The 14,015-nt window shown below is 43.2% G+C and overlaps 1 protein-coding gene across 11 annotated transcripts in view; it reads left to right on the top strand.

Annotated features, from left to right (window-relative positions):
* The window catches only part of TANC2 (tetratricopeptide repeat, ankyrin repeat and coiled-coil containing 2), a 632,660-nt gene that overhangs the window by 568,458 nt on the left and 50,187 nt on the right, over window positions 1-14,015 (top strand). For all 11 annotated transcript variants that reach the window (XM_088470703.1, XM_088470704.1, XM_088470696.1 and 8 more), the window contains 2 exons: window positions 9,697-9,848; window positions 12,584-12,752. In XM_088470703.1, the coding sequence (XP_088326829.1) occupies window positions 9,697-9,848; window positions 12,584-12,752 (321 nt within the window). The remainder of the gene's footprint in view (window positions 1-9,696; window positions 9,849-12,583; window positions 12,753-14,015) is intronic.

Genomic DNA, 14,015 nt, shown 5'->3' with positions numbered 1-14,015 from the left:
ATATATGTGACTATGTTGATAGGCTATAAACCTTAGAATTGCAACTATAAAAAATGTTTACATGAAAAAAATATTGATCAGTGGCCCTAAATAGTATGTATGTATATTTTTTTTTTTAAAATTAAGAAAAGCTAAATAAAAGAAAGAGGATACATTACATCTGCATATACAATCAAAGGGAAATTAGAGGGAGCACACACAATGTCCCTAATAGTAAATGAGAGCAGACATAAATCAGACACCCTCAGCAGGGAGATGATTATACCAGATTTTCAACCTCAAAAATGAAACACAGACATGGGACTGCCAAAATGAACTTATTGATTGATGGAATTGCTTATTGCAAATGAATGCAGGGTTATTAAAAGTTCTTGCAGAGATTTCATATATTCAAAAGTAGTATTAACACTGTAAAGGATTAACATTTGTGAAGACCCTAGCACATTATAAATTATTATTTAGAATAACATAATTAAAAAAATAGAATAAGAAAGGTCAAGAGTATTGCTACCAGAAAAATGTTTGCATGTGAACTACTGCTCCCATTACTCATATTTCCATATATAACCTCCTATCACTTCATATAGCCTCTCCTTATAACTACTTCATGTACTGTATCGTCGGAATCGGTATGTCATACCACCGGACCTAAGCCCGGGGGGATGAAATACCAACACTGGAAGGCCGGCAACAGGAGATCCCGACGGAGGTACGTAAAGCACCTAACCCAACCCTAACCTCTCCCCTGGGGTGCCTAAACCTAACCCCCCCTTCCCCTAGCCTAACCCTAACCCTCCCAGGGGGGGATGGTGCCTAACCCTAAGCTCCCCATAAATCACCTCCTTATAACTAATCCTAGTACTTCATATATTATCTCCATATAACTACTATTACTTCATATTTCATAGCCTTATAACTCCGCCTACTACTACTCCATATATTATCTGCATATATATTCTCTTCCTGTAACCAGTCCTATTACTTCATATATCCTATCCATATAGTTCTTCCTACTTTTCCATGTATCCTCTCCATATAGCTAATATTATTCATATATCCTGTCCATATTATTCCTCATATTACTCCATATGATCTTTCTCAATAACTTTTTATACAACCTTTCCATTTAATTGTGCTTTTTATGCTATATACACTCCCAATAACTTTACTTGTGGGCCTCCATTACTGTACTTTAACCCTTTACCTGCAGTGGACGAGTGGGGCTTGACACCGCATATACCTTAAACATCCCACTCGTCATCTGCAGGAAAGTGCCCTCCACTAACTTACCTTCTCCCAACAGACACTAATCACAAGTGGGAAGAAAGTAAGTTAGCGGGGAGCACTTTGCTGGGGATGATGAGTGGGACTTGTCCCGAGGTTCAGGGGTCCGGTCCTGGAGCAGTGATGTCAGCGCATCACTTTTAAAAAAGAAAAACCTTTAAAATATTGCCAGAGTTGGGTGGAGGGCATTTAAGTCCCTCTGTCTGCTCAACCCTGGCACCTAGACAGAGATGGGGACACTCATGTTTGAAAGAGGGGAGTACCCTCTTTCAAACTATGGGGTCTATGTACTAAGCTTTGGAGAGAGATAAAGTACCAACCATTCCGCTCCGATCTGTCAATTTACAGTCTGTTTGAAAAGTGTCAGTTAGGAGCTGATTGGTTGATACTTTATCTCCATCTACTTTATCTCTCGCCAAGGCTTTAGTACATAGATCCCAATGTTTCTCCATAGAGATGGCAAAACCTCCTGCACTACAAAAAAAATCATGGATGGGAGAAGGTCTCCCCCCAACCTGGCATCCATGAAATACTGGGCACCCATTTTAGAAATAGGGGGGATCTCCTATTTCAAATTATGATTCCCCTTAGTACTTATTATCTGTTTTGTATATGGTAGTAAGTGCTCTCTCACCCCCATAATGACACCAGCAACTTTGTGGGCACCCATATTTGAAAGTGGGTAGTCTGCTTTCTCACATTTTGTAGCTACATGACCTTGCTCTATTGAAAATATAATTTTTTTCTTTTTAATTTTCATCTTATAAGCACCAGTAATAATCCACCTTTCCAAAATAGTAAAAAAAACCAGGAGTCTATGGGGGTGATTAAATTATTTTATCGGACGCCTTAAGCAATTTAATTGTTGCTCCTTTCAGGCGTCCGTGCAGCAAGTGCCCGACAGCACCGGGTTTAGCCGTGCAAAGCATCTAAACCCGTCTAAAGTACTGCTTTGGGTGCCCAAACTCCCCTCTTCTCGCACATTTCTGGCGCCATCTCATGAGGCTGTGAACAGAAATGTGTCTACTCCTGGCTAGGTGCGACTGAACTGAGCAACAATTCTTTCTGGTGCCCATTAGTTAAGGCGCCCCATAAAATAATTAATTCACCCCCTATGTGTAGGTTTTGACAAAAAATAAATAAAATACTACACTTTAAATGAAAATTATTTTATTCTCACTGTCTCAGTTTAAATGCTTCCAATGGGCACGATTCTATTCAACGCGAAGTGAATAGCGCCGGGAATGAGCTCCCGGAGCTATTCAATTCTGCGCAAAGTTAGGTCGGGGACGGCTCGTTCTCGCACCTTAAACAGGGTGTTTAGGAGCGAGAACGGGCATTCTCCGACTAAACTTTCCGACGCGATGCTGTTTTCCCAGCGCTAAGGGCAGAAAACAGCATCACGCCTGGACTTTTGTCGGATTTCTGCTCACATCCCAGGAGGGATGCAAGAAGAAATCCTTAGTGGGGCTTAGCAGCACGATGAATTGAATAGCTCCGGGACTGATTCCCAGCGCTAGTCACTTCGCGTTTAATAGAATCGTGCCCTATGTGTAGGGAGAGTATGGTAGCCCAACAAGGCCTACCACTTTATAAACTAGATTACCTACCGCTATAACTGAGGCATCACTTTTATTATTTGAGTCAAGATGGGGTAGATAAGGGCTTTAGATCCCCCGTCTCTGGAAAATTTTATTTTGTGTGCTGTTTCAGTTATTGATGGATAGAAGCAAAGCAGCGCTGAAGTGAGAATATAGATACTTTTAACATAACAATCCCTGATAATAACATTTAAAAACAGTCAATAATAATAAAATAATAAAATTCCATATAAATGTGATGAAAGCACAACAATTTAGTTGTAGACATGCGTGTCAAAATATTGAGCTCTTAAAAATAGAAAAAAAAACACCCTTTAGATGGCACAATAGGAGAATACACTGAGCCAAGTTCAATATGGTTTGAAACAGTGATAAAAAATGGTAAAGTATTACCAGCTTGCAGTGTTCTCCAATATGATTCAATGTCTGTGGGTCTGTAGTCTGGTAATAATTCCTCAACCAAAGAAATTCCTTTATAATTTTTAAGTCAATGGTTGAGTACTTTTATCCTGCAAGACCTGTGAGTCTCTTATGCCGATAGCAGTTGGCGTAGTCTCCAATATGGGGAGATGGCTGATGTAAACCTCAGTCTTTCAATGGAGTCTCTCTGGCAACTGAGGCTCTCCTGGTTTCAAGCAGTAAAGCAGTCCTCCAGCTAGGACCGGCAGCCGCTGTTGCATTCAAACAAGGTCGGCTGGAGCCACAGAGGACCCGCGACGTGTTCACAGATATGGTACAGTGCCAATTCAGGGCGTCTAAATACCGACACCTATCATTGGCCCCACACCGGAATCCCGCAGCCCGGCATACCAAACATAGGTAAGCCAGGCGTTGGAAGCTTATATCCGCGGGGCTGGGGGGGATGGGTTAGGTGTGGGGCTCCTGGTGGACTTAGTTTTAGGCACCCCCCCCCCATGAGGGTGGGTTAGGCTAGGGGAAGGGGGGGTTAGGGTCAGGCACCACTGGGGGGAGGTTAGGGTTAGGCACCCCCCCTCCCCGGGGGTTAGGTTTAAGGTGCGGGGAGGGGGGTTAGGCATCCCTGGGGGGGGAAGGTTAGGGTTAGCCACTAGTGGGGGAGGTTGAACCCTAAGGGAGGATTAGGGTACTAATTTACCTTGGTCGGGATCTTCATCTTCCGGCCTTCTTGCGACGGGATTTCATCCGCCTGGCTTAGGTCTGGCATTAATACATACCGATTCCCTTTTCACGTAGATGTGTAATGAGGCCACAGGAGAGCAAGCAGCTTAATATTGGGGTTACAGGTCACACAGCAGCCAGAAGAACATCATGTTACTATCTCCGTAACTTTTACCTGTCTGCAGAAATCCAACATTAGAAGGGACAATAAAATATTCCTTTTAACTAGAATATGGCTTGTGATACATGTCTAGTCAGGGCATAAGAATGGAGGCAAAATTGTGTATCCTGGGATATTGTTGTACTGCACTGACAACAATGACAGGTTATGTGTTGGCAGAATTCTGTAGTACTGCTGAGAAACAAAAAGCTCAATCTGAATCAACAATGACGCAGTCAAACAGTTTGTGGATAAGTGTTGTTTGTCTTTTATATACAGTTATGTACTTTATATGCTTACTAGTGCTTTAAAAGTTAGTGGTTAACTAGTCATGTGCCTTATATGCTGATGAAACCAGTGATAGTGTGTATAATTAAGCACTGAAGCTATAGGGGTAAAGAAGGGTGGCTACCTGGTATAAGCAGCCTGTTTATTCATTCCTTCACTTTAATTTCCTGAGTTATTAGCACTACCCCTCTTCCAGGACTCTGTTTTGTATGTTCCCATAGAGTTTGGAAACGGGTAAATAATTGGCTTTCATTTTTATGTCAAATTCCAAAGTCGTCATGTTCTGAGGCTGAAAAGTGTTTCCTCATACTGCATTTATAACATGCAGCTTACTTGCCAGAAGTAAACGCTGCAAATCCTACCTTGAAGGGATGTATTAATTAGTAGGAACAAATCCCATCCTCCCCAATTCTCATTCACTTGCTAATGCTAGGTACACACTGGCCAACATATCAGGCGTTCAATTGAGCGGACGATATATCGTGGGCACTTCGGCCAGTGTGTACAGACGATATGTCTGCAAACGACATCGTTCAGACACATCGCGTTGGCTGTGCAGCACAGCTGATAGTTGTTCAGTGTGTATGAACTACCATCATTTGCTGATATATCTGCAGATCAGTCGATCTGCAGATATGTCTGTTAGGTGTGTTCCCACCTTAAAGCTCCACCAACAGATTACAAAGTGAATCGGCATATAATAAGCATAGTCTATGGCAACCTATAAGCAGTGAGTCGGTAGTCATTCTAAGTGATACCCTGCATGAGGCAACATTTGCTGGACCGATAACACATAGCAGTAAATTTCTGTAGATTAGTTAAAACACAGGATATCATAAATCCTTCATGAGTATACTAAAGCAGGTTGAGAATTGTCAGTAATTGACCAGCATCTGCAAAGTGTACATTGATATTCAGATTGCTTGGGATTAATGTCCTCATCATGCTCAAGCTCATCTTGATTTTCCAGGTACTTTAGTAAGTAATGTCCTGTGTATAGCTTGCACCACAGACAAGAAGGTGATTGTAACATTAGCAGTGTCACTGACCTCCTTTAAATACAGAGCTTTAGTTCATCATCCCTGACTGATCATCAGTCTCTCGACCTGCAACTACTGCAGGATTGAGTCATCCTGTTATGTGCATGTGAGACATCGAGCTTAGAGGAAGAGCAGTCTGATCCTGTTACACAATTCCTAAACTGCAGACATTGTATTATATTAATTACCACAATGTCAATGAATAGACTAAAAGGTGTTCTACATCTTACCTTTGTACGCTGATATTTTGTCAATCAAATTTGTAATGGAGATACTATTCTTAAGGTGGGTACACACCTAGCAGATATATCATATACACTGAACGACCATCATCTTCCAGGCAGCCGCGTGTCCTGCTGCCCGTGGGGCGGGTCTGCGCCCCTCCCTGCAGTTGGCACTACATGTAGCACACTTGCCGATGAACAGATATGTCCGCAGATATTCTCACCTCTAATTAGATGTACCTATTTAGGCCTTCATAGAGACTTGCAGGCCGAGCAGCACATATAGAAAGCAGGGAGCATGCTGCTAATTGGCAAAGTGGGTGATTCACTTAGTTGCGAGGCACTGGTGTGGCTTTGCAATTGCAAATTACACTAATTGTTGATTATACCCCTAGAAGGTAAGCACATTAAGACTATTTTAATAGGTGTTTATTACCCGCAAATCATGCGTAAAAAGTTATAGGTGGCAATCTCAAGTGGCTAGCAGCTGGGAAAGAAGCCTTTGCAAAACATGTGGCGGACATTAGAGGGGCTACAGGTTGCTGGCAATCACAAGGGAAGGGGAGGTACATATGCAACAAGTGTCTGGCTGTTTCAGGGGGATGGAGTATTCGTGCAAAGTATCGCTCACTGGCTTCCTAGTGGCTGGGTGTATGTGCAACAGATGACTGGCGTATTGGGGTGGTGTATATGTGCAACAAGTGGCTGCCAACTTTGGTCCATTGTATATGTGCAGTAGGTGACTGGTAGCTTTGAGGTGGGGTATATGTGCAATAGGTTGCTGACAGTATAATCCATTGCAATGGCTCTGATGGTTGGCTTCTGACAGACATTCTGAGCAACAATAGGGTTGCCCCGAGGGTCTTTGCACGCAAGCAGCAGATCAGAGACACAGTCAATTGGGCATCTCTGTACAAACCCTGGCGACTGCGACATTTGCATATTTTCGCTAACAGTGTACGGAAAACCGCGACAGGTTTTGCTTGCACCCCTGAATCCGGCCCATTGTCACAATATTGAAAAGATTGTGCCAAACATTAGAAGATTGTTTTGTACCCCATTTTTTCAAGTGTTTCAAGTGTGCCGATAATTTGTACTATGGCCCTGAAAACCGTAGCCAGTGAAATGAATCAATAAAGCATTTATGAATTGATGAGACACATTGTCTTGATTGCAGAGTGATGAGTACATATTTGTTTGTGAAGCTCAGAGACACATTCCAATAACCATCCATCTTTTATTTCTCTGCACATTCACAGCTCTGCTAGGGGCTTAGCTACATTCTGTGCATCCATTATCATGTGCATTCCAACACCCACGCCTCTCTCTAATGTTCCTGTTGTGCAGTAGCATGGTATGATAAGAGGTAATAATGTATTGACCAGATATATCAAGTGTGTAACACTTTGTACAAGATGTGCACAACATTTTATACATATAAAAATTTCTGATCTCTTATATGATTATTACTGTGTGTCACAGACCCGGTTAGAAGATAGTCCAATCTCTAACTGCTGTTCATCACTCACTTTCTCAAGATCAGCACTCACTCAAGTCTGTGTAATCAAAAAACAATAACCTGGTTTATCTACAGAAGTGATAACACTCCCCAGTATCTCTCCCACTCACTATTAAGTTATCTGCCATCACTTAAGGTGTTTTCAGGAGCTACTTACACCAAATAGGAAGCCTCAAATCCTCCCTACAACTACATTTAAGCCCCAGTTATTATAACCCAAATAATAACCTGTGGTACAGAAATGTAGCATGGATTAGCCAAATCTACAGGTAAATGAATCCGATAAGAATGAAGTTTAATATGAGAAAAATACTCACAATGTTCAAAGAATATACAAAACCAATTGATAAGAATGACATACAAAGATAGACACAGGCAAATAATTTTCTTATAAACAAAAAGGAAAAAAATGTAACTGAAGTCTCACTTACATGAATCTGTTTGCGAGGAGACTCAAGAAGATTGTACAATTCTTGAGAGCCAATTTGATATTGGGAATTGCTCAAAGATTCAGAGTTCTTCATGGTATATTATCCCTGCTCTGGCTGTCGCACAGACCCCCTTCTGCTGGCTCACAGGCTTGTGCAGATGCAAACTAGGTTTTATGGCCCTTTGTCCAGCGCATTTTCCCAAAGTGAGGAAAAGTTAAAATACATTATGGGTCTGATTCAGAGTTACACACAAAGCCAATGCCTTCGCATTTGAGTGATTATCGGCCATCTGCGCCTGTGTCTGAGTCAAGGTACATTACCGTAGTCATTCGCAGCGAGTATTTATTCGCAGTGTAGTTGACAGGGAGTTTTTAGGGGTTTTGTTGGCTAAAAATGCAGGCGTATCGCAACTATTTCAGTGGGGTGTCACATCCTGCATCTGCGATTCCATGCATGAGAAGGGTTGTAGTCGCGGCCACCGGTCTCTATGCCAACGCTGAAATCCCGACAAGGGAGTTAAGATAGGCGTTGAAATACCGACACCTATCTTAATCCCGACGCCGGAATCCAGGAGAACGCGTGCCCAAACGAGGTAAGTCGGGTGCCTGCCCTGTTAGCGGTGGGAGTTAGGTTTAGGGTAGTTAGCGGGCTTAGCGTTAGGATTTAGGGGGGGAAGTTAGGTTTATGCACCCCTAGGGGGAAGGGTTAGGGTCAGGCACCACTGGGAGGGTGAATGGCCGCAATCTCAATTCACGTGGCCATTCTCCGTGACTGCTAACATCATCATCTGTGACCAATGATGCATGCTTGTAAGATGCTTGGATTTGCAAAGATGCTGGTGGACTTCTCAATAGATATCCCGGCGGCGGCAACATTTGCATATTTCGCACGGCAGCTGCGTATGGAATCGAAGCTGCAGTTGCAATATCGTACACTTTGAATCAGGACCTAGATCTCTGCAGGGGTACATCATAGAAGGAGAATGTGGGATTCAAATAATACAGCATCTCATTATTAAATAGAAATGATATGTGGTTATATAATATGGGGGGGTTCTTAAAGTTATAATATTAATTTATTCCTTCTTCCTCAATGGAATTGTATCATGGCAGGAGGGGTCTTTGGCATAGTGTCAGAGTCTGTGATATTTCACAGATCTTCAAGGAATTTGGGGAGTAGGTTAACATGTCATGTGAACATTAACATATTAGTAACAAGAGTCACCATACAAACTTATGAACATCACATAATCTGTTCTCTTTCCTTATCTGAGCATCTCCCTACATCTGCCTAACCCATGTCTCCAAGCAGGTCAGGGGAAAGAAACAATAAATGTGAAAAGTGTTCAGGTAAATACAAATAATACTTGTGACATTCCCAGGTGTTATGATATGTCCCTGACACTGTGACTATCACTTGAGGCTAGGTTCTGGTCATACTTTTCCCCTTTGCTAATCAGAAAAATAGCTAACTAGATGATAGCTGACAGGGGCAAACGCAGGATTTTTAGGGATGGGTCCCTATATATTATATTACATTATATATATAAAATGTGTGTGTGTGTGTGATATATACAGCATACATACACACAGTGTACTTACACACACGTAGCAGCTTGTCCTTGTGTGGGCTCTCCTGTTAACTGCGGACCACTTTCGTGACCCTAGGTGCCAGGCAGCTGCTGGGCGGCCGTGATCCTCCCTCTTTCTTGCTCTTTCTGGGAGAACTGTGATCGCGGCACACTGCCCAGCCACTGCCAGCGCTTCCACGTCAGGTGGTATGAAAGCCTGCTCCGATCATGGGTGGCCCATGGCTATTGCAGAGACGTAGATGGGGCTGTCTCCATCTCTGATTAAAAAAAAATAATAATCTGTTTAGTCAGGGTGGTTTTCTGGGTACCCAGAAACCCCCCCTGTGTGCGCTAGTGGCTGAGGGCCTTGCTAGCACTGTGGTTCCTGTCTATATTACAGATTTAAAATGATAATAGTTTTTGTTTATGTTCTGTTTAATAGGGGAAGAGGAGTCTGTCCTGGGCCCTCCTCCATCCGTTGATGAGGCAGCCAACACCCTCATGACCCGACTGGGCTTTCTCCTGGGAGAAAAAGTCAGCGAGGTCCAAGCTGCCAGTCCCCAGTACACTATGGAGGAGCAAGAAGAGAACCAGGTGAGATTTTTCTTTTAATGCTTCTGTTTATTTTACTGTACATTTTCAGTAATTCAAATGTTCATAGGACATTCTGGACAGCGAGCCTTTTAATTTTCTGATTATTTTCATTAACTAAAGTGTGAACCGCCATTGTGTCTGCTTTATATAGCTGAACTGTAATAGCCATAGAGTCCAATGAAACCCACAATGGGCACATATCTATGTAAGATGATAAAGAATGCTTTTTAACACTTTTATGCCTTTAGAATATTTGCCCAGCGTGCTTTCATCACCACCAGGAGGAGTTGTTCCCATACTGCACTTTGATGCACAGACTATAATAGGTTTCATTATTTTTATTGTCATTGTGTTGAAGTTTAACACACACTTAGATGTCAACATATAGGGGAGTTAAACATTAGAAACAATGTGCCTGATTCAGATATGTACATAAACCCGATAGTTTACATACATATCCAATTGTTGTGGGTCTGCTCATGTGCAGAACATGTCCTGCGTTATTGCTCGCAGTCCCCACTTAGCCGCAGCATGATTGACATACTGCGACATTTGGGGGGCGGCGACCTGGACCATTGCACAAAATGGGGGGGTGTCGCCCCTGTTTGGTAGGCATGCCAAGCCCAGTATCTGTGTTGTTGGACGCAGACTTCCTAGACCTGGCATAGGGGTTTACAACAACCAGACTGAGAAAGCTTCAGCTTACGCAGACTTGCCGAGGGCGGCGACCGATGGTAGCAATGGTGATCTGAAGCAGCGTCTACGGACACTGCACTCTATGCGCAGATGCATGTAGGAGGCATCTATTTCTTATAGACACCCCCTGCTGCATTTGCATTTTAGGTGGACGGTATTGCTTAGCTGCTTCCCTGCGGCTGGGAAATACCGTCCACATTAGAATCAGGCCCAATGTTCCTGGTGACTTCTCTGTCTCTCTGAATGCATCATTATAAACAATCCCTTAAAATAAGAAAAATTATAGCCCCACTCGGCAAACTAAAAAATAATTTTTATTAATATATATGCAGTTTGCAGAAGTTTTTCTGGGTTACAAGGTAGGGAAGTGAGGAGTACAATAGCCAAATGTTTCACGTCAGCATCATTTGTCTACCCACAAATGCACTTCAACAAATTGATAATCATTTGTTGCGCACTCCAATGTTTGTTGTATAAATAAGCCGCAACTCTGCCTACAGAAATAATAATGTGGTGTGGCCAGAGGTGCCTAGCATGAGTATAGCGCTCAGCCATATCCACTGGATAATGCAGTTTGTTACTAACAAATCTGTAGGTTTCATTACTTTCCAGATAAAACAATTACAAGTCCTCTTTGCATAGCCAACCTTTCTTTGTTCTCATGTAGAACCTCCATTATCACATGTAATCACTAACTCCTCCAAACATAAGAAACAGTGATGATAAGCGCTGTGAGGTGTGTGTAAAGCAGTGATTCCCAACCTCGGTCCTCAAGGCACACTGACGGTCCTGGTTTTAGTGATATCCATGCTAAAGCACAGATGGCTAAATCAAAATAACTGAGGTACTAATTAAGTCACCTGTGCTCAAGTATGGCTATCCTCAAAACATGGACTGTTAGTGTGCCTTGAGGACCGAGGTTGGGAATCACTGCTTTACACACACCACAGCGCTTATCATCACTGTTTCTTATGTTTGGAGGTAAAGTGTAAAGGTGTAAAGTGTGGCTGCATAAATATCTATAAAGGAATTGTTAGTAAAAAATGTAAACAATATAATAAAAGTCTCCACATCCAACCAAATGTTTAAACTCTTTTAGCGGTGTTGGTGATGTGGAGCAGGACCCGGGTGAATACGGTAAACAAACACCATTTGCCGGTCACTTAGGCTGCATACACACCTATAGATATATCTGTTCAATTTGTCTGGTGAGATGGAAAATCTGGTCTGTTTTCCAGTGTTTGGGTGCAAATACATTTTCCTTCCCACCAGATAGATTGGAAAGATTTATCTATGGGTGTGTACGTAGCTTTAGTCTCTCCTGTCAGGGACTGGTAGCCAGCCGTTTCCTGTCCCCAGCAAGAGAGACTAAAGCTGGGTACACACTAGACGATATGTTGCCCGGTGGATCGGGCCAACATATTTGCCAGTGCGTACCCACTATGTCACTCCCGCGTGTCGTCAGTGACATCCTCTATCGGACCTGCATGCGATATCGTGAGCATGGGCCATTCTGCCAAATGCAGCATGCCCCCTGCCGTCGTTCCGTCGCTGCATACACACTTGCCGATGCCGGCACCCCCGCCATGTCCCACCGCTGCCTATGTTGTACACACTAGACATCTAGTGTGTATTCGACATAAGTGACCGGCAAACGGAACAGAGAAAGTGGACTCACAGCTACAGAAAGCCAAACAGCAATACTCAGCGAGACACCGGAGGGATCTAGCAGGGTAAGATAGGGAAAGTCCTTGCTGTTTGTATCCCATATTCAGCCGAGTCCTGCTCCACATCACCAGCCCCCCTAAAAGAGCTTAAACATTTGGTTAGATGTGGAGACTTTTTGTCGTTTAGTTTTATTATTTTACGAACAATTCATTTATAGATATTTATGCAGCCACATTTTACACACACCACTTACAGTGCTCATCATCACTATTTACTATGATTGCCCTTATCTGATTGAGTAGCTGATCTGACATTGGCGCAGCTCTGCATTTCCATCGTCCAAACATAATGTTGTCCTTACTCTTATCCAGGGCTGTGCGGCAACTCAACGGATCAGTCCCTGCTCCACCTTGACCAGTAGTACAGCTTCTCCTCCTGCCAGCAGTCCCTGCTCCACCCTCCCTCCACCAAGTACTACTGTCCCCACCAAGGACTGCAGCCCTACATCCACCCTAGAGAGCAGGGACAGCGGCATTATCGGTAAGTAAACATATCAGAGTGGTGTAATGTACAAAGAAGAGCTGTGCTGTGTGAGTACATATCCCATAAATGGTGTGAAGGTGTGGATGAATTAATGCTTGTTGGTTGTCATGCCCTCTTACATCCAGACAGGCTTCTCACTTGCACGTTCTTCATCCTGTCAGTATACGGAAACTGTGCTGCATCGTACAACATTATTTTCACTCTAAATTCATGATCCAGATGTTTGTGGGCCATACTAGTGCTAGAAATGTCCTCCTCACATTATATGAGGAGGCTAGCTGATGTATCCGGTTTCACACAGGGAGAGCTTAGATATACTGTTTCTATTTCCATCTCAACACTTCAATAACACATTAATCCTTCATCTCTATAGTAATGCATCCCCTCCCTTACTGCTATAGTAAGACATTACCCTCCCTCACCTGTGTACTAACACATTCCACTCCCTCACCTCTGTAGTAACACATCCTTGCCTACCTCTGTAGTAACACATTTCCCTCCCTCGCCCGTGTTGTAACACATCCGACATACCCCTCCCTCACCTGTGTGGAAATACAATCCCTCCCTCCCACCTGTAGTACACATAACCCTCACTAAAACACCTGTAGTAACAGTAACACATTCCCTTTACTGCTGTTGTAACACATTTTCCTCTCTCAATTCTTTAGTAACACATTCCCCTCCCTCACTATTCAAATAGGGGAGCCACACCAACTGCCAGTGATGTTTGGCAGCACTCGGGATCACAGTTGGTGTTTGATTATGAGAGAGAGAGAGACACAGAGAGAGAGACACAGAGAGAGAGAGAGACACACAGAGAGAGACAGAGAGAGAGAGGCACACCCTAGGTAGACATTAAATATTTACTGTTCCATTTCTATCTCACCACACCAATAACACATTAATCCTTCAACTCTATAGTAATGCATCCCTGCTATAATAAGACATTACCTTCCCTCACCTGTACTAACACATTCCACCCCCTCACCTCTGTACTAACACATACAACATTTCCCCTCCCTCACCTGTTTAGAAATACAATCTCTCCCTCACCCCTGTAGTACACACTCCCCTCCCTCAAGCCTGTAGTAACACGTTCCCCTCTCTCGTCCGTGTTGTAACACATTTTCCTCTCTCACCACAGTATGTCCTTAACACTACACTCCATACTGTACACTTACCCCCTAACTATGAACCCACTACTATATACTAACCCCCCCCCAACCCTGCACCTAATACTGTGTTCTTATCCCCCTAATC

The sequence above is a fragment of the Taudactylus pleione genome, unplaced genomic scaffold (assembly GCF_031769625.1).
Source record: "Taudactylus pleione unplaced genomic scaffold, aTauple2 ptg000102l, whole genome shotgun sequence".
Classification (NCBI taxonomy): Eukaryota; Metazoa; Chordata; class Amphibia; order Anura; family Myobatrachidae; genus Taudactylus; species Taudactylus pleione.
Note: the sequence above shows the minus strand (reverse complement) of the source record. Positions and strands in the feature narration are given on the sequence as shown.